This window comes from Heteronotia binoei, chromosome 5 (assembly GCF_032191835.1).
Source record: "Heteronotia binoei isolate CCM8104 ecotype False Entrance Well chromosome 5, APGP_CSIRO_Hbin_v1, whole genome shotgun sequence".
Taxonomy (NCBI): domain Eukaryota; kingdom Metazoa; phylum Chordata; class Lepidosauria; order Squamata; family Gekkonidae; genus Heteronotia; species Heteronotia binoei.
The window spans coordinates 150,509,999-150,537,750 of NC_083227.1; the positions used below are offsets into that span (position 1 = coordinate 150,509,999).

Sequence of the window (27,752 nt, forward strand, 5' to 3'; positions counted from 1 at the left end):
TTGAAATACACCTGTGTCATCCATAAACACATACAGCTGCACAGCCACCACTCAAGCACTAAACTCCCACTCCTCAAGTGGCATTTATGACTAGTTCACGCTTATTAAAATCATTTGGGCCCACACAGAACATCTTCTGGAGAGGCTTCATGATCAGGTCCTTCAATCTGTGAGGACAACGCCATCCCTCAATACATCTTTAACTCATGGACCTAACATTCCTCCCTAGCAAACGACAGTAAGTCAAGATAGGTTTGTTTTCAGTGATGGCTGAAAGATGGGAGTTTGGAGATCTGCAGAAGAAGCAATGAAAGCATTGAAACCTGCATTCATATTCAATACATCAAATATCCCATTGTTCTGCCTTTCAGCTGCTAAGTCTCTGCAGAACATAAGCTGAGGTAGATTGAAGGTTTTGTTACGCATAGCAGCAGCTAGGCTATTGAGCCAAGCTTAACAGCCACTGCCCATGAGCACAATAATTCCATATAAATTTTAAAATGAGGACAGACAATGGTTTTTAAACAATGACAGGTATGCAGATTAATAGCTTCTTCTGGAAACAGAGCCAGGTCTACGAGTTGCAAAACAGGTGGCTGTGGCTGTAGAAAAATTGGCGGGCACTGAATAAAACACTGATATTAAAGCAAAACACGTTAAAAGAATATTACAAAGCTATACACAGTATAAGTAGACTCAAGTCTATGTCTAAAAACCTGGAATGCATTGATCATGACAGTAACATTGACATATGTTAAAAAAATTGCTTTTTCCAGCAGATCCTGACATTGTAACTTGTATTCCAATTTAAAAATGAGGTCTACAATGTTATACAAGGGACCCTTGCGTACTGAATGTCCAAGTGAGGCACTATTCAGTGAGTCTGATCGGATAATTCATTGCCCTAGATCCCAACATGCTAAATAAAACAGCCTTTGGAATAAAAAAAAATCCCAGCTCCGTGCAACAAACGATAGCAGAAAACATACATCTGACCAAATGGGCTCTAGTCCACCCTTCCCCCCACCTCAAGAATAATTTATTTTAGAAAACCAAGTACAGTTGTGTTAGTCTTCTGTGGCTGAAGTGACAGAGTACTGAGCCATCTTAGACTAATGAATTTACAGTGGCATAAGCTCCTATGAGCCAAAGCCCACTTTATTCCACATCAAAGCAGCATGAGCATCATTTATAGTAAAACTGCTGTTTCTGTTCAGAGCTGGTAATGCATTAAAGTTTGACAAGTAAATAGCAAGGCCAAGGAGGACCAGCAGGTCCAGAAGATAAAAGAAAGACAAAAACACAACATCAATCAATGGCACTTCTACTCTTGTATGGAAAAAGTCACCACGTCCCCCCTCCCCCACTGCCTGAATTCCCCAAGGGCTCCCTGAAAACTGCTTCCAGAGAGTCAGGTGATTTTCTAGAATGGCTTTGGGGGACATGGGAAGGGTTTGCAAATGGGAAGTAAATCAGGTTTTGGCTCACCGGGACAGAAATACCTTCTGGTTGCACAGCAGGATTTTAATATACTCAACACACTGTGATATTTAAGTCAATGGCAATGCTTAATGTTTTTGGAATTTTTCAGTGGGTAAACATGGCTAAGTCTATACTGGGAAATACAGAATTCAGGAGTTTTTTTTAAAAAAAGGATTCTTCATCTGAAGGAAGTTTGTTTTGAAATGGGGCTTTGCTCAAGGGGCTGTTTGCTATTAAGTTATACAGTCTGGATGTGGTATAGCTCCTAAAATTAACCTCTATCTTTGTTAATATAAGGACATCTATACTTGATGTCCCTGATCTGCCATCCAATTAGTGCTGGAGACATCTGTATTACTGCTAGCTTTCAAAAAGAGGATTCCCCCCCACCCCTTTTCTTATCTAGTGCGGTATCTATTGGTGCATCTTTGAGCCTATATTGCAGCTAACATCATCTAACCAAAGCTTGCATTCTGAATAAAACTTTGTTGGTCTTAAAGGTGAACTTGACTCCTACTTTGTTCTACTGCTTCAGACCAACACAGCTTCCTGCTTGGATCTATCATCTAACTCAATTCAGTCTGCAATGTCCACTATTACATTTTCTTTATAAACTACAGACTGACCATTGAGGGGTCATTCTCCTCTGACGAAAGGAGGACATTTTGGGTGTTTCCCACCATCCCATCAGGGAGGCAGGAAGTAGAACTTCTTCCTCTTCCTGAGGTGACGGGAACACCCACTCCTCAGCTCGGGTGACTCTGAGAAGCAGTCAAACAGATCAACCTTGAGCCTTAACAGAAACATTAACATCAACGGTAGGATTGAGCATATAGTGGGCAGAAAAAGGAATGCAGAAGAGAAGAAAACAGCAGGTGAGATAGCAATGTAGATAGAAGGGCAAGATGTCCTTTCCTCAGAGGAAAATGACCCCTTATGCTAAGTGCCAGCGGTCGTTCTTCCTCTAAGGTGGAGGGCATCTTGAGAGCTCCCAGAGCAGTCCTTTGTTTTCTGGGTGGGACATCACCATCTTCTGGTACTATGTGCTGTAATACTCTTCTACCAACAGCTGCATATGCTGAAGCATACACGTTCAGCTTATAGTGCCCGACAAAGGTAGAAACCAATGACAAAGTGGCTGCCCTGCAAACCTACTGAGGTATATCGGTCAAAGGCTGCATTACTAGCAGCATTCCTAACAGAATGCACTATTATGCCTTTGGGGGCCTGAGTGCTTTGTACACTTCCATGATACACTACTTAAGCACGTAACTGATAGCTGGTTCTGACATCTTCATTCCTGCCTTCGGAGTTGTGATGTTGATGAACATAGACTCCGACTTTCTAATGTTCTCTATACGAGCCAAGTATATCTTGAGTGCTCGACAGACATCCAGAGTTTGTCATGACTTTTCCTTAGGGTGCTTTGGATCAGGACAGAAGGAAGGTAGATACAGTTCTTGAGAACTAGATGCGACTTTGGGTTGGAAGGCTGGGTCTGTGCGAAGGACAACTTTTTAGATTTTATAATTTTTATTGCTTTTAACTACAAAAAGATAAAGCTGTGCAAAAGATACATAAAAGGGGGAAAGGGGCATTTACAGAATGGGAAAAGCAGAAACAGAAAAAAGTACAAATATATCAATTATAATTCTACCTCCAAATAGACTACCCAGATCATTCTTCCTGCAAGTATAAAGATCTTCATATATTTTACCATCCTTTCTTTCACTACAGAAAATTTTTAATAAACTAATACTAGCAATATGAATCTAAACAATTCTTCTTGAACACAAATAAGTATATAAAGTTAAAAAAAAATTCAAAACCATATCAGCACCAATTTTACCTGATTTAGCTTAACCCTATTATAAGCACAAATAAAATCGTTGGTTTAACAAAATCCTTATTAAAACACAGAAATCCTTATTAAAACACAAACACACAGAAATCATATCTTTATCTTTAACAAATTACAAAAAATACAACTTAAAGGCATGTTAGAAACAAATCAACCAGATTACAAAACAATTGTGCTATCTACCTTTCCAACAATTAATCCAACTCTTACATCAATATGAGCATTTTCACCAATTAAACATACTATGAATAAATCTGCTATATAAAAAAGTGTTATCTGCACTCTTTAGCATTAATCCAAATTAACTATATATTTAATTAAACTTTTAACAACTCCCTTCTGTAGGATCTCCCATGTTCTTTTAAAATCATATATCTATTCATTATTAATAATTGCATATTTGTTCACCAACAAAAAAGAAAGAAAAATCAGAGTTCAGGAATCCTTCTTCCCAAAATTTAAACACTTTTAGATTCCTTTAACTTCCATATCCATATTACACCAGAGACAACCCACTTAATGCGACCCAAACATCACACTTTGCCTTTTAAAATCGCATGTCACTTCTTAGTGAGAGTTCCATAGCCAGCTAGCCACAAGAATGAGAAAAGTTCAAAATCCTTCTTCCTGAAAGCTTTCCACATCTTAATTTGCTGGGGATGTACCTTTTCTCTTCTCAATGTGGCCTGCCCCACCGACAATGAGAGGAAGAATTCAATGCCATTTTCCCCTCTCCGCATGACTTCACTGAATCTTAATTTCCGGTCTTGTTTTACTGCTGCGACATAGGGATCCATTTTGGTTTTCTTTCGTTGGTTTCGGAGCGTAACACTTTCCCTTTCCAATTCCACGGACGTCAGCAGAATCCCTTTAGCACTCAACTCCTGTAGATTTTCAATTTTGCTAGCTTTCAGCATAAGAATACCCATTTGCTCTTTAATAAGCTGCATTAATGAGCCAAGATCCTGTCTCAGAGAATTAATATTGCATAAGAAATCTTTTTTATAAGACATTTCGCTAGGCAGTGCCATTTTTCTCTGATAGCAAACTCAGTCTCTTAATCCAAGTTGAAAAGTAGCTTCAGGGTCCTGTTAAATCCACATTCCACATCAGCTTCAGCTGAGATTTCAAATGTTATCATTTCAAATACAGTCAGGCGACAAAGACAGATCTCTCTAAAATATATCTCCTTTATGTTCATTTCATATTGCAGCCTAATGATAGTCTCTTTTGCATATGTCCAATAATAATCTGGGTCGATTTTAGTATTTGTATTCAATCCAATTTAAATAGTTAGCGATACTTAAGATTGCTCGTAGACTTTGAGGCCTCATTTCTCTTCCTTTGAGCTAGCCTCTTGTTGTTATGCAAAGCGACCCATTAGCCAGCGGTATTGAAAAGTCACTTACTTGTCAAGTAGAATTGCCATATTAGGAGTAGAAAGATGCTACATCAAAGGTGTACTGAGAAAAGCGAAAGAAAGAAAGAAAGAAAGAAAGAAAGAAAGAAAGAAAGAAAGAAAGAAAGAAAGAAAGAAAGAAAGAAAGAAAGAAAGAAAGAATGCAGTTGGACGTTCATGTTTTTCTGCTGGTGTGCCAGCTTTCATGGCTGTGGAGCCTCAGGACATGCGGGAAGCACAGGGGCAGCTGCCCCTGAACCCCTAGCTCCCTGCAAAAGTCCCATGCCGAAGAAAACCCCCTTCAGGGCTTTTCTATGGAGACACCACTCCAGCGACACCCCTCCAACAGCCAGAATCAGAGGCACCACAGGAAGACGATCTGCAGACACCTCTGAAGGCAAGATGACGGAGCCCGGAAGTCCATGTGAAGGACAACTTTATCCTTATGGTAAATGCACAGTTCCCATTCAACTTGCCTAGTGGAAGTTACTGCTACCAGAAAAACAGTTTTGAGCTGAAGCCACTTCAGTGCAACTTCTCTGAGTGGTTTGAAGAGTGATTTAGTCAGAGCTGTCAGAACTGTGTAAAGACTCCAAGATGGAAATCTATGTACAGGAGGAGGGCATCTGAGCATGGCTTCTCTCAGAAATTGACAAACATGAGAGTGGGTAATAGGGTTCAAAGCTGCAACCTTTCTTTGTAATGCTGCAGCTTTCAGACCAGATTTTAGACTGTCCAGTAGAAATTCAAGTACATGGTGAATCAAGTGGTTCAAGGGCTGGACCCATTTCCTTCTGCACCACCTCTGGAAGACTTTTGATTATGTATTATAGATTCTTGTTGTCAAATCATTCCTAGAGGCTAGAAGAATGGTCATAACCTCTGGAGAGTAGCCAAACTTCAGGAAGTATTGCTGCACAATTGTCATGCTGTCAGTTGTAGCCATTCAGGTTGTGGATGCCAGATGGGACCCTGTGTGAGCATGTTGGGGGAGACCTGCAGGTGCAGCAGTGCATATACTGCCATGAGCTGAATTGTGGAGAACCATGGTCACTGAGGATACCATGGAGTCAACAGGATAACTTGTGCCCTCAGCTGTCTGATCTGAAAAAGTAGCTTTGGGAGGACAGGGATTGGCAGAAAGGCATACGTCAATCCTGGAGGCCACTGCGATGTCAGGGCATCCACTGCCTCCGCGTGACAATGGGAGAATCTGGTGGAAAACCTGGGCAGTTGATGGTTGAGATGAGTTGCAAATAAATCTATTAGTGGTAATCCAAAATAACTTAGTCAACGTGCAAGCAAACTGGCCCCTGAAAAAGTCTTCTGTGTAGAGACCATTCCCCCCAGCTGCATGCTCTGTCAACTGAGCCAGTCTGCTTGCACATTGGTTGAGCCTTTTCTGTGCTTGGCTCTGAAGGAAGCCAGTCAAGACTCCACCCAGATGAACAGGCCGTTTGCTTCCTTTCACAGAGCTTTGAATTTGGACCCTCCCCCCAATTGTTCAAATATGTTTTGGCCACCACATTGTCTGTGCGCTCTATGATGCAGTGACCCATCACCTGGTTGCTGAAATAGACTAAAGCTAATCAAATGGCCCTCAGTTCCAAAACACTGATTGATAACTGTGACTCCGACAGGGACCAGACAACTTGAGTTGGCTGTCGAATGCTTGAGGGTTTCTATCCTGAAGTGCCTGAGCTGAATGCATTCATTCAGAACCTTCAGGTTCAGGATTGCCCTCCAGTCCCCATTCGTCTTCAGAAAGGTAAAAAAAAAAGGCTTTGGCCCTTCTGGTTTAATTGAACAAATGTCCAGGAGATGATTGATCACCCTGAACATAATGTCTCTTCTGACTGGATTCTGATGCATGGGAGAAACTAGGAATCTTTACGGGTCTTTTTGAATTCCAAGGCATAGCCTCTGAAGACAATTTCTAAAGTCCAGGAATCTACTTGTGGTACCACCCATGCTGGGTAGAATAGAAGAACACATCCTCCCAATGGGGTATGAGTCCAGTCATACCTTGTTGGACCTGGCATCACAGTTCTGCTTATCCAACCCGTTTGTGGACTGTCTGGAAAACTTGGAGTTGGAGAAGTTCTTCCTGAAGGGGTGTTTGGATTGCACCCAGGAGGAGCTCTTCAAGTCCTGTCTATATCAAGTGCTTGAGGAATGAAAAAGCTGGGCATGAATAGTCCTCTTCTTCTGATCAGTGAAGACTCTTGGGCATCGCCTACTTTTTATCTCTTGTCTCTATTAAAATCATCTCCAGGGTGTCGCCAAATAGCTTCTGGAATGAGTACGATGTCACAATGTGTCTGGAGTGCATATCTGCTTGCCAAGCTCTAAGTCAAATTCCCCTTCTGGTGACAGCTGCTGACAAGATCGCCTTCGAGCAGAAGATGAGTTTGTCCAAAGAGGTGCTGGAGGAAAACTCAGCCGCCTTCAGAATTCTGTTGGTGCCCTCAATAATCTTTCTGTTGGCATTGAGCAAGAATTGAATCAGGTGTCTGATCCAGGTGATGGCTGCTCTGGAAATGATGTTGCTGCTGAAGATTTCATGGCCATGGCTGCAGCCTTACGCGTTCTCTTAAGTGCCAAATCAATCTTCTTATCCCAATTATCACACATTGAACCATGGCCATCCTCAGACAGAAAACCAAAGGACTGTAAAGCTGCAATGAGAGTGTCCACCAATGGTACCTGTAGCATCTCATTAGAAAAAGGCAGTAAATCATACAGTTTTTAAAACAAAGCTTAGGGAACTGATGGTTAGAATTAGGCTTAGCCCATTCAGTCTTGAGCTGATGTTCAAAAAACTGTGGAAAATGGAAAACTTTTACAGAGGTACTGCATTGTGGAAAGTACTCCCTATCCCTGACAGTTTTGTTTTGAGGATTAGTACCTGGGCTGGGAGACACCTCCTCATCTGGAGTCTCACAGATATTTAGTGCTATAAGTGCTCTAGACAGCAGGTATTGAACATCAGCAGCGAACATCTTTAATCTCCTCATCACACATGAACTCTCCTTCTTCCTTCCCCTCTGCTTCAGAATCAGAAGGCATTTCTCGCCCACTGTCTGGATCTTCTTGGTGTCTGTTCCCGGCACTTGCATGTAAGCCACTCTGGTTTGCCAGGAGAGATCTCTTAAGGTCAGGACCCTGAAGGGGGAAATGGGTGGGAGGAGGAGAGCTGGAACAAGGAGTGGTTTGCCCTGTGTTTCCCAAATGACAGGCATTAAATCTCAGCCCTCACTGTCCATTTAAGCATCTCCATGAAGTCCATAGGAAAAAGGATCCCAGTGCTGGGTACATTACCACTCTGAAGGCATTTTAAAAAGGCTACAGGTAAGCATGCACAAATAAAAAAAACTTTCCCAGAATGCAGGCAGTATAAATGCATCACACCACAGCTGTTTGGCTCTTCACTCAGAGCAAATTAATTTTAATAAATTCCAGATGCCTTTTTACTCAATCTCGTCCTCAGTGACTTTGCTGGACAGCTGTCTGAAGCTGACTGTCACAGCATACTTGGTGCAACACATGTACCCTTGGTGCAACACATGTACAGCACGTTTGCACTGTTATACAAGCTGTAGACTCACTACTTTACATTGTAGCCAAGTGTCATTTCTTCAGGGTTGTCATATGAAAAGATATACTTAAATATTTACAAAATGTGAGGGGGTGTACTCACTTCTGCGACATACTGCATATACAGATCTATGCTGTACTTATTTATACTCTGTTTTAGCCAGTATGATTGACTGCTCTGACGCACTTAAGGTCCATAGACTCTTGAATGATTTTTCTATTAATGTTACCGAGAGGTCAGCCAAGTTTCTGTACTCTGCTCTAAAGCTGCCCCAAAGGATAACACAGAAATGATCCTGTTCACACAGGTGTACGTAAAAGTTGTGTTTCTATCCTGCTTTATACTATATTAAGCCGTACTGTCATTTTTATACTAATAAAGGCTGACTTGATTTGACCTGTGTACCTTGCATTTTACTAAGATTATCTTTCATCATTAGATGTTCTAATCTCTCTCATGAAAGCATTTTGCTATTTACATTTGGAGGTCAACAGCCTGCCTCATCCATTTAATGCACTGAAGTTTCTGTCTCAATTGAATTATAAATTAGGTAAAACTCAAAGAGTTCTACAAGCTAGGCAGCTGTGGAAACCAAGACCCTGCAGGTTTAAAGAAACGGGGATAAACTTTGCTAAATTTTGATTTGGGTGCACAAGACTTGTAGTGATCAACTGTAAAGAAATTAGTGAAAAGTGCATACAGGAGCGGGAGAAGTAGAACTAGGGTTGTTCTTATCACTGAGTAGCCGGGAAATGGCACTGAAAAGGGAAATAATTTTTATATGAAAAAGGGAGGGGAAAAGCATTATGGGGAACAGATTCCACTGAAAACATTCTCATTTAGAGAGCATATGCAAATATTTCACAGCGTTAACATGCATCTGAATGAACACAGCAAAAACAATGTGACAGAAAGAAGAGGCACTATAACATTGTAATATGACTTCCAGAAGAAGATTCTAAAAATCTCAAGATGTTCTGGATATAATCAAACTCAGACCTTCCATGTGTATATTCTTTAAGGTCCAACAACAAAAGTTAGCAAGGTTTATGGTATTTGTTTTTCAAATAAATAATTGTCTCTCAGACAGTGATGATGCTAACATTTGCGATTATCTGGTTCAGAAAACAAGCGTTTCCTGCTTTTAATGCTCAGCTGCACAATGAATAAAGTACACATTTCCCACAGAAGTTCTTCTCCGACTCAGAATGTTAAGTCAGATTCTGTGCACAAGTGGTCAGCAGAACAGCCACTGAAAGGTCAAATGCTTTGCACATGAAGAACTTCTGTAATGTTAATTCCTTACTTTTGATGAAGATCTCACTACTGCTCTCAACTATTAGATTTTAACACCACACCAAGAATTCATTCATTTGGAGAGCATCTTTTCTGAGCCAGTTATTTACTTATTTAGTAGATTTATATTCCACTCTTTCCCATGACAGGCCCAGGGTGGATTACAATAAACCGGTTAAAAACCCAACAATAAAACAAGCATATCAGGATAAAATGCAGCATAGGCAGTGCGGGTACACTTTACGGATCAAAATATGGATGTCATGAATTCTGCAGTTTGTAGAAAGCATCTTATGTGGTTGTTGCCAATACTCCCTCTAAGCTGTGGAATCCTGTGAGCACAAATTTTACTTCATGAGCTACAGGCATTAAAATTGTGAGCGACTGCATAAAACTGTGAGCCATTGTTTGCTCGGGGGCCGTTTTCTCTCAGACAAAAATGTGTAAGCCAGAGGCTAAAAGACTTAAGAGGGAACACTGGTTGTTGCTCACCATCCAGATCAAAAACAGTCTCTTGTGTGTGCATTTTTGTTTTGGGGAAGCCTGATTTTCAAACTGATCCCTGACATGACTGGTGAAGTGGGTAGGGCTGGGTACAGTGAAGGTGAAAGTAAGTACATTATGGCAATATTTTTTTTTTAAAAAAATGTTATTAATTTTCCAAAAAAGACAAACAACCTCTCCCCCCCTCAACCCCCCCCTCCAATTTACAAACACAGAAAAAAGATTACAAAAAACACAAAAGACAAAGAAAAGACAATGTTGAATCAAATTATTGGAAAGGAAAGGTCCCCTGTGCAAGCACCAGCCGTTTCCAACTCTGGGGTGACGTTGCTTTCATTACGTTTTCACGGCAGACATTTTTTACGGGGTGGTTTGCCATTGCCTCCCCCAGTCATCTACACTTTCCCCCCAGCACGCTGGGTACTCATTTAACTGACCTCGGAAGGATGGAAGGCTGAGTCAACCTCGAGCCGGTTACCTGAAAACCCAGCTTTCGCTGGGGATCGAACTCAGGTCGTGGGCAGAGCTTAGGACTGCAATACTGCAGCTTTAACACTCTGCGCCATGGGGCTCTTTCAAATTATTGACAGAGGGTTTAATATTTAACACATTTTTTAAAAATTTACCTTACGGTATAATGCACATACATGAACATTATGGAATCCAAGAGAAAACTTTCTGAAAACAGAAATGAGACTTGAGTTCAAACTGAGAAAAGATAAACATTCTGATTAAGTAAAAGGGACTTCACCCATCACTATGTTAAAAAACCCCCTAAGTTCAGTTGGTTTCCCAGCTTCTTCAAACTTGAAAGTATCCATTAAGAATAGGTCAGCAATCCACGACTGGATACTTACTGTGAATGGTCCTTCTCAGGCCCGTAGCTACAGGCCTATCCTTTCAACCCCTCCTTCCAACTGTATGGCCCTTCCATTGGAGAGCCCTCAATATGTCACCTTTGCTCACTGCCACTCTGAACAGGTAGTAGCATTGCTCAGTCAAGAGGTCTCTGTCCCTCTAAGAGAGGGGGCACATAGGAAAGTGGTGGGGGAGCACAGCTGGTGTGACTGCCCTGATGAAGGGGAGTTAGCTTGTGGAACTCAAGGCAGTTTACAGTGCCAAAAGCCCAGAGCCACCAAACCAGGTTCCCCTCCCCCAAACAATAAATCCTGCTGTGCAGGGGTCATTTTGTAAAAAAAAATAGGTGGTGGAGCTCATCCAGGAATTGTTATGCAGCTGCATATACTATTCAATGGACAAGAAGACGAAACGACTCGAACATCTTATAGAGAGATTATGAAGTCCTATGAGGTGGCAATCAAAACCGCAAAGAGAACATACTTTGCGGCGGAGATTGCGTCCGCAACATCGCGCCCGGCACAATTATTTAATATAATTCGGAGTCTAACAACACTGCCGCAGGGCAGACCAAATTGTAAAGAATTGGAGATTGGCTGTGAGGCTTTTGCGAATTTCTTTGCGGACAAGATCGCGTCGCTCCGCCTCGACCTCCCTGCCACATTGGAAGCAGTTAGCGAAACCGAGGCTCCGGGCCTGTCTTCGGATTATGTCCTGGATGGTTTCAGCCCTCTCAGCTTGGAGGAAGTCGACAGGATCCTCTTATCTGCACGCCCAACAACCTGTAAATTGGACCCGTGCCCCTCCTGGCTTATTAAATCCTGCCAGAGGGAGCTTAGATATCCTGTACTGGATATCATAAATAGATCCCTCACGGAAGGGCAATTTCCAACACAGCTTAAAGAGGCGGTGGTCCGCCCCCTCTTGAAAAAAACATCATAAGACCCGGCCCAATTGGCACACTATCGGCCGGTCTCGAATTTGCCCTTTTTGGGCAAACTTATCGAGAGGGCAGTGGCGATGCAGCTACAGACTTTCCTGGATGACGCTTCCGTCCTTGATCCCCTTCAGTCTGGCTTCCGCCCGGGCCATGGGATGGAGACGGTGCTGGTCGCCCTAGTAGATGACCTACAACGGCATCTGGATCGGGGCGGCTCGGCGGTACTGATGCTGTTGGACCTATCGGCAGCGTTCGATACGGTCGACCATCGGTTGCTGGCCCGCCGCCTCGCTGATGCGGGGATTCAGGGGTTAGCCTTGCAATGGCTTTCCTCTTTCCTTGAAGGTCGGGGACAGAGGGTCGCTATCGGGGACGAGCTGTCCCGTAGGCACACACTTGATTGCGGGGTGCCTCAGGGTGCAGTTCTTTCCCCGATGTTATTTAACATCTATATGCGTCCCCTCGCCCAGATTGCCCGAAGGTACGGGCTGGGTTGTCACCAGTATGCTGATGACACCCAGCTTTATCTGCTTATGGACGACCGGCCGGTCTGCGCCTCACAAAATCTGGACCGGGCATTACAGGCAGTGGCTGGGTGGCTCAAGCAGAGCGGGCTGAAGCTAAACCCGGCGAAGACAGAGGTCCTTTGCTTGGGCCGTCGGGGTCCGGGAAGGGAAATACCCCTTCCGGTTTTTGACGGTGCGCCGCTGATGGCGGCGCACAGAGTCAGGAGCCTGGGGGTACTTCTGGAGCCTTCCCTAACAATGGAGGCCCAGATAGCAGCCACCGCCAAGTCTACATTTTTCTATCTTAGGCGGGCAAGGCAGCTGGCTCCCTTCCTGGAGCGCGACGATCTAGCAACGGTGATCCATGCTACGGTCACCTCGAGGTTGGACTACTGCAATGCCCTCTACATGGGGCTGCCCCTGTGCCGAACCCGGAAATTGCAGCTGGTGCAGAACGCCGCCGCCCGGTTGTTATTAGGGCTCCCAAGGTGGGAGCACATTCAGCCAGGACTTCGGGCTCTGCACTGGCTGCCAATATCTTACCGAGTTCGGTACAAGGTGCTGGTTATTACCTTTAAAGCCCTATATGGCCTAGGACCTGCCTATCTGAGGGACCGTCTCTTCCCACATGTTCCCCAGCGAGCACTAAGATCGGGGACCCAAAACCTCCTGGTCGTCCCCGGGCCAAAGGAAGCCCGTTTGAAAGTTACAAGAGACCGGGCCTTCTCCGTAATGGCTCCATCTTGGTGGAACCAGCTGCCGGAAGAGGTAAGGGCCCTGCGGGATCTTATCCAATTCCGCAGGGCCTGTAAGACATCCCTCTTCCGGCTGGCCCACAACTAATCGGCACAGAGCACTGAGTACTGAACATCGAACACGGAACATCGAATATTGAACATGCAACCGATGAGTGTAGCTGTAGGTCCACTTTGTGATTTTAATGTCTATGTATATAACAAATGTTTAGATTTTTAACTATAACTTATGAAATGTTGATTTTAATGCTTAATTTTAGATTTTATGTTAGTTTTATATGTTGTAAGCCGCCCTGAGCCACCTAGTGGGAAGGGCGGGATATAAATCTTAGATAAATAGAAGAAGGTGGAACCCTCAGAAAAATTCAGGAGCTGTGCTCCTGTGAGCTCCCATTGAATCTGAGACCTACTGCTAAACATGAAATCCTGGCTATGGCCCTGGTCCTTCTCTGAAGAAAGGATGGTGGGTGATTCCCACCCTTCAATCAGGGAAGCAGAAAAAAAGTCTTCCTGTTTCCTTGGTGGGAGTCACCCATCTCTCCAGTTCTGGCAACTCTGATAAGTTAACCACCTTCAAAACTGAGAAAGAACTAGCATTATTAAATTACAACACGGAGAATAGTTAGTAATAGTAAGTAATAACAGAAATCATAGGACAAGAAGTGGTCCTGTAGAAATGATGAGAAAAAAAATGATGATTTTGGGAGGGACAAGATGTCCTCCTTTTCTTTGAGCAGAAGACCCTCCATGGTAAGTATCCAATGGTCTGTTCTCGGAGTCAGAGGACATCTTGGTGGGATCTCCCAAAGCAGTGTCCCTATTCTCTGAATAGGTCATCATCTTATGTAATTAAGAATATGTTGCAGCACTCTTCTGCCCAATCACAGATTTTCATCTTGCAGAGTCTTAATGAAGGTTGATATTGTTGACCAAGTGGCTGCTTGCAGACCTCTTCAACTGTAGCAAGTCTTGCAAAGCTGCATTGGCTGCAGCACTTTGAACTGAATGGGTGGTGATCCCATTTGATACGGGTAACATCAGAACTTTATAGGCATCAATAATGCAAGACTGAGAGTGCTATTGATGGCTGATCTCTTCAATCCTTCATTAAGTGGAGAGACTGAAATGAATAATGACTGTTTTCCTAGTAAGTTCTTTAGTGCACACTATATGTTCAGTGTGTTCCATAGCATTTCTTTAGGACAAACAGGATTTGGGCAAAAGGATGGAGGGCAAATCTCCTGAGCTTTGTGAAAGGTCAAAGTCACCTTCAGTTCGAAAGTAGAGTCTGTCTTTACACCACACTATCCTGTGGAAGATGCAGAGCCCAGACTAACTGACAATAAGTTCCAACACCCTCCTTGCTGATGGTACTGCTATAGCAATTAAGCTCTTCATTCTTAGCCATTTAAGAGGAATCTCTTTGATGGATTCAAAGGGATGTTTAGTGAGAGCTGACAGAACAGTATATACTCTCCATGTTGGAAATTTATGCAAATTTGTGGTGGGTCTTTAAGGGCAGCGCCTTAAGAAAACATCAGATGTGTGGGTGTCTGAATGAACACATTTCCTGGAATTGAGGTAATACCATCATCTGAGCTGTGACCTGATGTCTTAGTGTTGAAGCCTTCGGACCTTCACTGTGATCGTCTTGTAAACGGGACAGAATAGATTTAATCCTTTCTTTCAATGGATCAACGCTTTCCCTTCTGCACAATTTGTCAAAGGCTTTCTACGACATGTCATAAATTCTATTAGTGGATTGCCATGCAGATGCTAATAAGGTGTCTGTTAAGTGTTACTTTTTGGAAGCTATTCTGCTCAATCTCCAGGTAGTTAAACGAAGTCACTCTGGGTGAGGATGCCAGACTGGTCATTGCTGAAGCATCTCCTGTGCTGCTGGGATTACCAGAGGTGACTGGATCAACAGTTCTTGAAGAGTGGAAAACCACAGTCACAAAGGCCAATGTAGTGCTACTACTATAATTTCTGTCTTCTGTTCCTTCATCTTCCTGAGTAATTTTGGAAGAACTGGCGTAGGTGGAAGAAGAAGAAGAAGATATTGGATTTATATCCCGCCCTCCACTCCGAAGAGTCTCAGAGTGGCTCACAATCTCCTTTACCTTCCTCCCCCACAACAGACACCCTGTGAGGTAGATGAAGATATTGGATTTATAGCCCGCCCTCCACTCCAAAGAGTCTCAGAGCGGCTCACAATCTCCTTTACCTTCCTCCCCCACAACAGACACCCTGTGAGGTGGGTGGGGCTGGAGAGGGCTCTCACAGCAGCTGCCCTTTCAAGGACAACCTGTGCCAGAGCTATGGCTGACCCAAGGCCATGCTAGCAGGTGCAAGTGGTGGAGTGGGGAATCAAACCCGGTTCTCCCAGATAAGAGTCCGCACACTTAACCACTACACCAAACTGGCTCTTCAGGGCGTACAGAAGGCCGGTTGGTTACTGAGACATCAAGGCTTCAGCCTTGAGATGTTAAAATCTGATGAAAAAATGGCTCGCCTGATGGTTGTTTAGTGTCATAAAGAGTGCGAAACACTGAAGTTGTTGTAATTAGTTGAATTAGATCCTTCAGAGACCATTTCCTTTCCTGGATGGTCTGTCGGCTGAGCCAATCTGCCTGGATATTTCCCTGCTCGTTTTATGTGCTCTGCTTTGATTGATGTTGAATTCTTCTCTGCCCATGTTAGGGTCTTGGCTGCCTCCTTATGTAGCACTGAAGATCTAGATCCTCCGTTTGTTGAAAGAGGCCTTGGCAGACATGTTGTCTGTTCTGATCAGAATGTGTTGGCCTAGCACTTGTGAGCTGCAGTAGCATAGGGCTAGATGAATTGCCCATAGTTCCAGGAAGTTGATAGGGAGTCTCATCTTGTTGTTGAACTCCTGGCCATGTACTGGTTGAGTGTTCTAGGACTGCTCCCCATGCAGACAGGCAGGCATCCATAAATATCTGGGTCACCACCGGAGTGTAGTGTGTCTTTCCCTATAGAAGTCTGAATGTTCTTGTCCACCAAACTAGACTAGTTTTTACTCTCAGTAATACACTGATGTACTGGTCTTCTTTGTTCATTATTTGTGATTGGAAGGTCTTAGGAGCTGTTGTAAAGGTCTTCTTTGTAATCAACCCCATCGCATGTGTCGATGCTGGAAATCCACAGATCCATCAATTTCACTAGCGGCATCAGAAAAGAAAATCTGCTTTTTATGGTAGCTTGTGACACCTCTTTTTATTTTATTTATATCCCCTCCTACCCAAGTGAGCTCAGGGCACCAGGCAGCATAGTAAAATTACAATAAAACCAATAAAATCCAACATCCAAGCAATTTAAATGATTTAAAATAAGATGGCACTAAAATACTAACAACCCAAATCTCCTTCAGTATTATACAGGCAATGGTAAGAAGCCTGCATCATAATAATTTTTTATAAGATTGTGATGGTACCCTGTTGTACAGCAGTGCCCCATAAGTAGTAACCAGCATCTGGACATGTACCAGAAAGCAGGGGAGGCTGAGATGGTTCAATGCCCACCACTATCTCACCCAAAGGCCTAGCAAAACAGCTCAATATTACAGAATGATCTTGGTCTTGTCTCAATTAGAAACAGGCAGTTGAATGTTGTGTTCAGTGTGACACTCAGATACTCTATTCTTTGTGTTGGTTGTAGAGAGGCTGGCTATAGAGAACTAACTTGTCTGAAGATTCAACACGGGGTATAACCCTGCAGGCTGTTTTGGCGTCTTGGTGAGACCTCATGAGAGAACCTGACCTGATCAACAAGTCATCCAGTTAGGGTTGGATACGAATCCTTTGTTCCCTTGACTTTAGGGCAGGGTTGATCAGTTTTATATATGTTGTAAGCCGCCCTGAGCCACTCGGTGGGAAGGGTGGGATATAAATCCCAGATAAATAAATAAATAAATAAATAAATAAAAATTCTTGTAAAGACCCATGGAGCTGTGGAGAGACCGGATGGGAGGGCCCTGAATTGTAGGTGAAGGTCTCCGATGCAGAATAAGAGGAATCTTCTGTGGCCAGGAAAAATTGGAATGTGGAGGTAAGCTTCCATTACATTTATTGAAGTGAGATACTCTTCTGGATGTAGTGGTTCTATAATGGACATCAGTGTTTTCATCCAGATGTGTCAGCCTGATGAACTTATCAAGATACTTTAGGCCTGGGATCGCTCTCCAATCGCTGTTTCTTTTTGGAGACCCTGAAGAATATGGAGTAAACTCTTGTCCCTCTCCTGAGAGAGGGCCAGGTTCTACAGCCTGAATGTGGAGGATGTGCTGGATAGCTGCCTGGGTTCTGTAAAGTTTCTCCAGATTCTTGTGTATAAGGGAGATAAGCAGGGCTTTTTCTGAGCTGGAGCATACCAGAGCAGAGCTCTATCTGGGCTGGCCAGGGCTCTGACTCTTTATTAAGACAGTTGAAGAAAGTTATAACAATAAAAATGTAAGAAAAACTGCAGTTCTTTCTGGATCTTCATCTCTCTGTTTTGTTGTTGCTTATTTTGCTTACCAGTAAATGACAGAAGGTGCATTGTAAATGGGGGTGGGATGGTGGAACCCAACTTTGGTGGGTTAAAATCTAATTCGAAACTAATTTGAAATTTAATTTTCATGGTGGTAGATCACCAGCACTTTTGTCTGGAAAAAACAGATCACGACCTGTTTGAAGTTGGACGTGCCTGATGTATAAGCTTTATAAGTACCAAAGACAAACACAAACAGGACTAAGATATTGTCCTTATTTCATCACCATGAATCTCTTGACAGATTGTTTGCAGTATTAAATAATTATGGCAATTAGGCCAATACCTTAGTTTTCACAGTCTGATATGCCATAAAACACTGAAGCAATACCTTACAATACCTTAAATGAAAAACCTGTAACACCACTTTGTGCCAAGGAAAGTTGACCTCACAGCCTGTAATTTATAGTCCTGTCCTTTTTAGATTACTAATGCCTAGGAAGTTAGTTTTCAGAAGTTCAGTTAAGCAGAGATTGTTTAAATGGTCATATCCTTTATGAAAATGTAAAGATCCATTACCTCTGAGATTCCTGAAATTTGCATACCCAGCATAAAGCCCTTTGAGAGAATCTCTGTTAGATATACTTTAATATTCATAAACTCCTGAAAGCTCTCACAACTGTACTAAAGTACAATAACAGAAACATCAAGACCTACAAATACTACGCTGCATAATTTTAAAGAGAAAATACATTTAAAAGTTTGAATGACAGCCAGTGGTCTCTTTTTCATGTGCTCTCTGGCATATTCACCTATACACAATAGGATAACATCAAGGGGAAATATTTTGCTTATACGTAATTATTTTCTAGATATATGGAATGGAAGTTCTTTCATCTAGCAGGTAGAAAGGCAAATCTGAAAATTTCTGTGAGTCAGTGTATGTGAATGAGAGATATTTACTGGTCTACACTAGTTCAAATGAAGTTCAAAAGAAGTACTTTTAGGTATAATCCAAAAATAACAACAAAGCAATACTTTTATTAGGACACACTAAAATGTCACAAAGTAGCAAGCACAAATCTGAGCTCTGCAGTATTCTTCCGCAGGCTAAATCTTCATATAAAAATGGGTAAGGGGATGGGAAGAAAGAGATGTTTCAAGATATAGTAGAAAAAGCTTTAGTATCTGAAGATAATTAGACTTCAGATGAAGTGTAGTACAGACTTTATAAGGTTAGCCCCATTCTAAGAACAAAAAAAAATTATGATTGCACCAAGGATACAGAAAGGTTTTTTAGTTCCTAAGAGCTGTTCTTTAGGGCTGTATTTTGATCACTAAAATAGCTGCTTTCATGTTTGGACAGAGGGCAATTACATTTGACACAAAGCAGTTGGTATTTTAAAAATGTTTTTAAACAAATCACTTTGTGTCCAAGATAGTTACTTCAGTTTAAGAATGACACTGCCAAAAGGGAACAGTACAACTCCTATAAAGGTTGGCTTGCTGCAACTAACTAACATTGGTAGCAGTGCCAGAAGCATATTCACTATTGTATTATACTTCTCATAGCTCAGTGGAATAAAAGACACATCTAATCCTAAAAGCTTACAACAGAAAATATCAAATATGATAACTTGTTATGCAACTGAAGGGGTGAAACATGAAGTGTTATTAGGAGTATGTAATTTAAAACTTACTCTTAAGTAAATGATGCTTGAACACTGACTAGGATAACGAAGGCTCTATGGAACCTTTCGAACAAGCGGAAAGCTAAAAATTTGTTATAAATATCTCTACTGACCACCTTCCCCAACGCTATCATTTCAGCCCTTTATTGTAAATTTTACATATTTATCAAAATGGATATATTATTAATATATATATTAATAACAGTACCATCTGGGGCTCATTTTCATGGCAATAAAATGATGCAGTGTGTGTGGGGAGGATGGAAGAAGGATTCGCTCTCTCTTGTCCAAAACCAGTCTTGATCCAAAATTGGTCCTCCTTGTGGATGCTCTTCACAGAAATCTCAAAAGAAGCAGGAAACCTGATCAGTTTTCCAGCATCTTCTCTACCAGCCCTCAGTAAGACGCTGAACTATAGCAAACAACTCTGTTTACAAGTCTAGACCTTTGACATAGGAAGAATCAGCTTATTTCCATTTCAGCCTCCAACAGTTGCAATGTAAAAGCTGTGTATTCCAGTTCCAAATACCAAATATCACTGCACCAAAGGGAGCAATAGCTGAGTTTTAAATGAACACCACAGACCTCTAATCTCTAAAGGAGATCTATACAGAGGTATCATCTCCATATTCCTTAAGTATCATTTTTGGCTGGGGAACTGTCCTGGAAACTAAACGGAATGACAGTGAGTACTAAATATTAATCAGTTATGCTGGGCATCAGATGCATCCTGGTGTGTCCATGCAATTTTAGGCCAGGATGATGGATTCAGGAAATTTACCAGATGTTCACATTCATTTTTAAAGTTTCACAAGACTGCTCTTTACCCCAATTTTTTTTCCCTTCGCACAACAACACAGGAGCACAAGAACATTGGTGTCCAGTAACATATAGACCAGGGCTGTCAAACTCATTTGTTTTGAGGGCCGGATCTGACCTAAACGACACCTTGTTGGGCCAGGCCATGTGTACCTATTTAAGATTAGGTAGCAGAGATATAAACTTTGTAAAGGACACAAACACAACTAAAGATTTTTTTTTTTTTAAAGCCCTTAAAACATGCTTAAAACATTAGAACTCATTGGTCTTAAAGGTGATTTCATTATATTTCTCCTATGGGATTCAAGGAATTTGGCAAAAAAACTCTGACTCTTTCCTTCCTTCTCCAGGGGACCAGGAGGGGGAGGAGCCTCGGCCAATAGAAGGAAGAGAGGCTTAGCTCAGTTACTCTGCTGCGCGATTGAGAGATCCTGGCAAGGCAAGCTCTGCCTCCGCCCCCTAAGGGAGGAACCTCAGCCAATGGAGAATACAGAGGTTTTCCTCTGTAGCTCCTGTGCAATTGAGCAAGCCTTGCAAAGCAAACTGTTATGCAGAAAGAAGCAAGAGAGAGGGAGAAGGAAGCAAACGACAGCCAGTTGCTCGGAAGCCTGATAGGAGCCCTCCAGGAGCCTGATTTGGCACATGGGCCGCATATTTGACACCCCTGATATAGTTCATCAGTCATTTGGGAAGCTTAGATGTAGTTTTTCAGAAGGGTTACCTAAGTGATATCTGTTTTCTCCTAAGCATTGCTACATTGCCTCCTTTATGGACATACTTACCATGGGGTAACATTATGTTTGCACCATCAATGATTGCTTGTGCCAATTCATGATCATTGTTCTCAAATGCATGTGCTGCAGCCTTCAAAGCATCCCAGATTTCCTTGCGACCTTCAAAAGCTGGTGCTGTATCCCAAAATTCGTCTCTCTTGCTGCGTAGCTGTCCGTCTGTCATTGGATAATCGCTTTTCCATTTGGGTTTCTCCTTTTTCAGGGGCTGATTACGACCCAGTGCAACTGTGCAAAAAAACAAAACACCAAACCTCAATGAAGCAAACTTATTCTTGTTTAGAGTTGACCCTATCCTTTTGCAAATTTTTGCTCACAGCTTGTTTTATACATTAATTCCAAAGGCTTCTATACCATAGGATAGTTTCTGTGTGTCCCATAAAATAGCTGTACAGAAGTTACTAGCCTACTGACATTAATACTAGCCTGCTTGCCTACTCATACCTATGTTGGTCAATTATGACCTACAGGAGGATTATTTTATAAAGCTTCTACAGCCAGGTCATCTGGAGGCAACTGTTAACTTGCCACAGGCAACTGTTTTGGTTTAGAGGCATGTATCTGAGTGATCTTCCACTGTAATTTTATTTCTTCACTTTTTAAGCCATCTGCTACAGTCTGATTCATTATTAGCAACAGAAATAGTTTGGGAGTGCTGTTGCTCCAGCAGTATAGTAACAAGCATCTACGGTATTAACATTGTTGTCATCACAAAAAGCTTCAAACATCAGAATCCTCTCTGATTGGGTTGTAAGAGATGACCACAGAAAGTACACTGAACTGTGCACCATTAAAAGTCAACGATTTGTTTTAAAAAAATAAGCATTTTGTTCAGTCCTTTCTTCTTCGCATTCATTCATCTTGCTGTATGTTTTCAGTCCTTTAAATGTTTAAAGCTTGTATCGTAAATTAAAAATAAAACTCCGAAAGACAAGTGCATTTTAACATGATTTCTTCACAGTAGATATATTACATATACACCAGAGAGTAAAAAAAACTATTTTCATTAAATCCATATCAATATAACATAGAAAGAAGTTACTGACACACTGTATTCACAGATTAACAATCAGAGGTTGCAGCTAGGGTTGGGCACAAACTGAACCACGAATCGTAATTCGAGCTAAAAATGGCCGATGTGTGGTTCATTCCCAACTGGTTAATCTGATCCTGCTGCAACCCAAACATGAACCAGCTTTTTTTCTTGGCATGCTGTTTGGCTCATGTCTGCTTCATTTTTCTAGATAGCCTGGCACTGGCATGATTTCCCAGTCCCCTACACTTCTGGTCAGTTTCCAGTGAAACTGACTAGATGCCGCAGCTCTGCTTTCCATACCCCTACAGCTTCTAGTCAGTTTCGCTGGAGGGAGCTGCGGAGAGCACAGCTGTCACATCTAGTCAGTTTCCAAAGCTTCCTAGGGGTGAAGCTGACCAGAAGGTTTAGGACAGCTTCCCTTTCCCCAGCTTGATGTACTCCTAGGAGAGCAGTTTACTGGGTGCATCTGCTTTTGGGGGGGGGGGGCTGTAGCTCAGCCCACAAAAATCCAATTTGCACCAAACTTGGAGAGCATATCAAGGAAAGTCTGCCGAAGAGTTTACCACAAGTTTGGCATCTCTAGCCCATTCAGGGCACCCTCCCAAACTGAATGAATCAACAAATCATGAATCATTTGGGAAATGGAAAAAAACCACAAAACAAAATGAACCACCAAACGGGGCGACCCAGTGAGACACAAAATGAAATGAACCACCATTTTCGCGTTCCATGCCCATTCCCTAATTGCAACCTCTCCCAAAGCTCCCATTAATTTGGTTCCACCATTTCTAAGAGAAACTAGCCAGAGCTGGCTAATTGAGATTTTAGGGAAATGATTTACTTATTTATTATTTTTTATTTATAGTCTGCCCTTCCACAAATGGGCTCTGACCAGGATAAAGGCAGTACGGGACATTGGGAAAAAAATTTCCCTTATTCCTAGCAGCAGATTCTTCATGAATGGCAAAGGAAAATAATTTTTTAAAAAATAAAAGCTTGCTGTCTTGGTCTTAACAAATCAGGTTTTGTGGGAAATGGAACTTGGAGGGAAGAATATATACATACAATTGTGTGCACACAAGGTCTGATTCCGTGGAAAAATTCACAAAAGGTGTTGGGGGAGCATGTTTTCTGCCATTTTTTCCTTCCCTTAGGAGTCTTAGCTTGTCCCCAAAATCTCTGAGAACTGGAGTGGTGGACTTTGTGATTTCCCCCAATTTCCCCTCCTCACCACAGCTACTCATGCAGCAATGTATTTTATGAGGATTTTCTAGACAATTAGTAGACTGCTGGGGGAACAGAAGAGTGAAGAAAGATCCTTAGGATCTAACCCGCTACTATTTTTATGCTAGTGTGCAAGGGGGGAAAAAACAGACACACAACTGATGCATACAAGGAAGCACACCCCACATGTGGCTGAAGGTATAGTTTTGAATGCAACACCTGGTTAGTTTGCAATTGGATGGCAGCTGTCTGGCAAAGGGCTCATCTACCATTCCACTTTGCCGACTAGTTTTATTTTGAGCTCTCCAACAACTACAACGCCATCACCCTTCTATTTTCAGAAGCAGGAAACAACATCCAAGAGAGCAGCCCAAAGCAAATCGGAGAGTGGACACAGAATATGTTTGTTGGCAAGGAAGAGCAGAGCAGTATGCAATCATGCACCCAGGAATTTAAGAACTGGATTGATTTGTATACGTCCTGAATTTAATTAATAGATTAGCACAAATCATGCAACAGCACTGAAGGTGAAATTTTCTTAAGTAAAGTGTTTGTCTCAAATTTCCATCATTACATCAGTGGGGGCCATAACTGCTTCATAATTAGTTCACAATGTTGTTCTATGAATATATTTCACATAACGTTTCCCTAAACGAAGGATGGGCAATTTCACCAACCATCGGTATACCTAGGGCTTTTTTTGAGCAGAAACACACAGGAATGCAGTTCCAGCTGACTTGGCGTAGGGAGGCATGGCTTAATAGGCAAACCAGTTCCTGCTAGCTTTTTCTACAAAAAAAGCCCTATGCGAAACAACAATGATATCAGGGGTGTGGCCTAATATACAAATGAGGTCCTGCTGGGCCTTTAACCCCCCCCCCCCCAAAAAAAAACCCTATCCCACATTAACTTACCCAAATTGGTTTCATGGACTTGTCTCCTTAAAAATTTAAACTCCTGTCCTGACGCTGATCAAGAAGTTCTTGCCTTCCCACACCAGCAAGGCAATTTTTTTTTGCAGATGCTAAACATCTTAGTTGCCATAACTCTATGGTCCTGCTGTGTCTTTCTTTTAGAAGTAAAAAGTCCCAGTGGCACAAATGTATTTTCTTCTGCCTTCTCTGGCTCTAGCAGCATTGTGCATTGGACAGGCACTGAAGACTGGCTGGCATGCTGAATAACAGAGCTACTGTTTGATGGTTTGGCAAGCATTAAAAAAAGAAGAAGAAGCAAACAATGCTTTCTGCACTGAAAGGCTTAATTGCCACAAGACAACTCAGATGCTAGGATCAACACCAGACAGATCGAAATAGCTTAGCGCAGTATTCCCCTGTAACAATAATTTTTAAAAAGACAAACTGGAGTTGCAATGACACCTCAAGCATACTCATTCAGAAGTAAAGCCCATGGAGGCCCGTGTGACTTATTCTAAAGTAAAAGTGGTCAGATTCAGGGTATGGGTCTCTTAACATTTTTTTATGGTTGTCACAGAAAAGGATTGTTAAATTTAGTAAAAGACATTGTAAAGAACATTATTTCATACGACAAATCACTATAAATTGTGCTACAACACAAACAACAACCGACAGTACTCAATACACAGTTCTGTGTTCAACTTCAACAACATTTGTGCAATCATTTCTGCAAGGATATGTTCTCTTTCTTGGAGACAGTGTGTTCTACTACTAACCTCAAGGTTTTTCAAGGTTCAAGATACTACCACCTTCCATCTAGATATACCTTGCTGGCAAAAATGTTTAAATGCTTCTTCTAGGGCACACTGCCCAATGGCATGAGAAATCTGAGTGTTAGCACTGCAAGAATATTCCATGCATGAATGGGCAATATGAGTATGTAATGCTGAAGCTTCCATATGCCATGGCACGATGAGTAGTGGTTTTCGTGAATGAACAGTTAATATTAAGTGGTGATGTGATAACTACTTGACACAGCAATCATATTTGTGTTTGTTACTGGTAGCCATAGTGTAGCCACTAGTGTAGCCATAGCACAATGCAAAAAATGTGCTGCAATGGCTGGAGTGCTAGACTGAAACTGGTAAATCAGGGTGGATCTGCTAAGTAGCCTTCCTCTAACTTAAGTGCTGCTTCCAACAGAAGAGCTGCTTAAGTGGGAGGAAGGCTCCTTAAATTGGAAGAACTCTTTGGACTTAGCTAAAGGAAAGGTTGGACATAAATATTTTAATAAATCAACTTTGTGTAGTGGAATGACAGAGCAGAATCCACACTACTCTTCTCTGTTAAATTTACTGGGAAACCTGGGACCAGGCATTCTCTCTCTCTGCTTAACTTACATTACAGGGTTATTGTAAGGATAGAATGGAGAGCAGGAGAGTGATTATGCTGCCCTGAATCCTTTGGAGGAAAACGGAAATAAAAATGCAGGTGTAGAATTCTAGCAGGAGCTCCTTTGCCTATTAGGCCACACAACCCTGATGTAGCCAATCCTCAAAGAGCTTACAAAAAAGAGCCTTGTAAGCTCTTGGAGGATTGGCTACATCAGGGGTATGTGGCCTAATATGCAAAGCAGCTCCTGCTAGAATTCCACCCCTGTAAAAATGTAAAATAAAAGAATGATTACATGCATAACTATTCCTGACTAGGGATGGGCATGAGTTATTAAATTCATCACAAACTGGTTCTGTGCTATCCCACACATCGGTTACTAGTGAGCTGCAGTGAAATTGGAAGGAGGGTGCTGGCAACTGAAAGAGAAAGGTTACCAGGAAAAAAATGATCACATTCATTATTATTGACATTTATGTCCATACAGTTATTCAGGTTTTTTTTTAAAAAAAACACAAGCTCACCCAAGAGGTCTGACTAGACCGAAGATCTACATGAAGATCAAACAGAAGAGTGTCTGGCCAAAGGATGCATAATGGCAAGAACGAACATTCAAGGAGTAATGGGAGACAAAGACTGATGGAGAAGACCAGATCACCAAATTACAGATGTCTTGCAGTGATGCAACCCCCAGAAGGACGCAGTTGTTGAGATAGCCCAGGTGGAATGTGCCCTCGGGTGAGTAGGGAGTTCAAAGCAAAGAGTGATGGTGGACACAATCCACTTAAGCCAGTCTTTCTGAGAGGATTCTATGGTGAGGATCTTTGCAAAATTGTTTTGTCTGAGATAGGTAGAAGGTCAGTGCTTATTGAATGTCTAAAAAGAATGTAAAGCCTGTTGTGCTTCATGAGACAGCTCAGAGAAAAGGGTGAGCAATATGGTTGGTCGTGATAGGTGAAATGTGGATACCACTTTGGGGAGAAAGGCAGGGTCCTGTCTCAGAACTACTTTGTCCTTGTGAAAAGAGAGCTACAGTGGACAGGCTGAATGGGAGTACCCGATACTGGAAGTGAAGATATCCGACCGTGAAATTCAAGAATCAACGATGTTGTGGTTTGATGGTGATTTGAAAGTACCTATTGCCTCCTGCAGATCTACTGATGCTAGCCTCGTTTCTGGTGGTATTAGAGACAGAATTCTGTGCAAGGTTATCATGCGGAAGCAAGTGAAGTGAACAAAGGTGTTGAGATCTTGAAGGTCCATTATGGCGCATTTCCCCCTGTTGCATTTGAGAAATCACATTTAAAGGGACCGCACACCTTTTTAAATGCCTCCCTTCCATAGGAAAAAATGAAGGATAGGGGCACCTTCTTTTGTGGCTCATAGAATTGGACCCCCCCCCGGTCCAATCATTTTGAAACTGGGGGGGGCGGTATTTTGGGGAGAGGTACGGGATGCTATGCTGCAATTTTGCCCCTCTGGAGAGCCAGTTTGGTGTAGCGGTTAAGTGTGCGGACTCTTATCTGGGAGAACCGGGTTTGATTCCCCACTCCTCCAGTTGCACCTGCTGAAATGGCCTTGGGTCAGCCATAGCTCTGGCAGAGGTTGTCCTTGAAAGGGCAGCTATTGTGAGAGCCCTCTCCAGCCCCACCCACCTCACAGGGTGTCTGTTGTGGGGGAGGAAGATAAAGGAGATTGTGAGCCGCTCTGAGACTCTTCGGAGTGGAGGGCGGGATATAAATCCAATATATTCTTCTTCTTCTTCTCTAGAGCTCCAGATACCCGTGGATCAATTCTCCATTATTCGCTATTGGAATAAGTCTCCATAGGGAATAACAGAGTTCCCAGCAGACATTTCCCTCCCTCCCCCTAGTTTCTGATGAACCTGAAGTGGGGGAGGGCCTCCAATCCAGGGGATCCCCTGCCCCCACCTGGGGATTAGCAATCCTAGCCCGCTCTCTCCCCTCCCTTCCCCAGCGCCGCCCTGTGTTTCGCCCCCCTCCCCCGCCCACATGAGCAGAGGAGTGAGGAGGCTTGGAGGAGTCAGCCCTACCCACTTCCGCAGTAACCGGGCTGATCGTACGTCATTTGAAGAGGAGGCTGGAGGAGGAGTTTCACCCCCTCCCTCACTTCTGGAAGTGAGAGTGGGAGAAGCTTCCTTCAGCAAGCTATTGAAATACCTTAGAATCAGCCCG

General features: G+C 42.6%; 1 protein-coding gene across 1 annotated transcript in view; it reads right to left on the reverse strand.

The window, feature by feature from the left end:
- The window catches only part of UBTD2 (ubiquitin domain containing 2), a 96,359-nt gene that overhangs the window by 17,063 nt on the left and 51,544 nt on the right, over positions 1 to 27,752 (reverse strand). Inside the window, exon 2 of the mRNA XM_060240588.1 lies at positions 20,983 to 21,219. Within this exon, the coding sequence (XP_060096571.1) occupies positions 20,983 to 21,219 (237 nt within the window). The remainder of the gene's footprint in view (positions 1 to 20,982; positions 21,220 to 27,752) is intronic.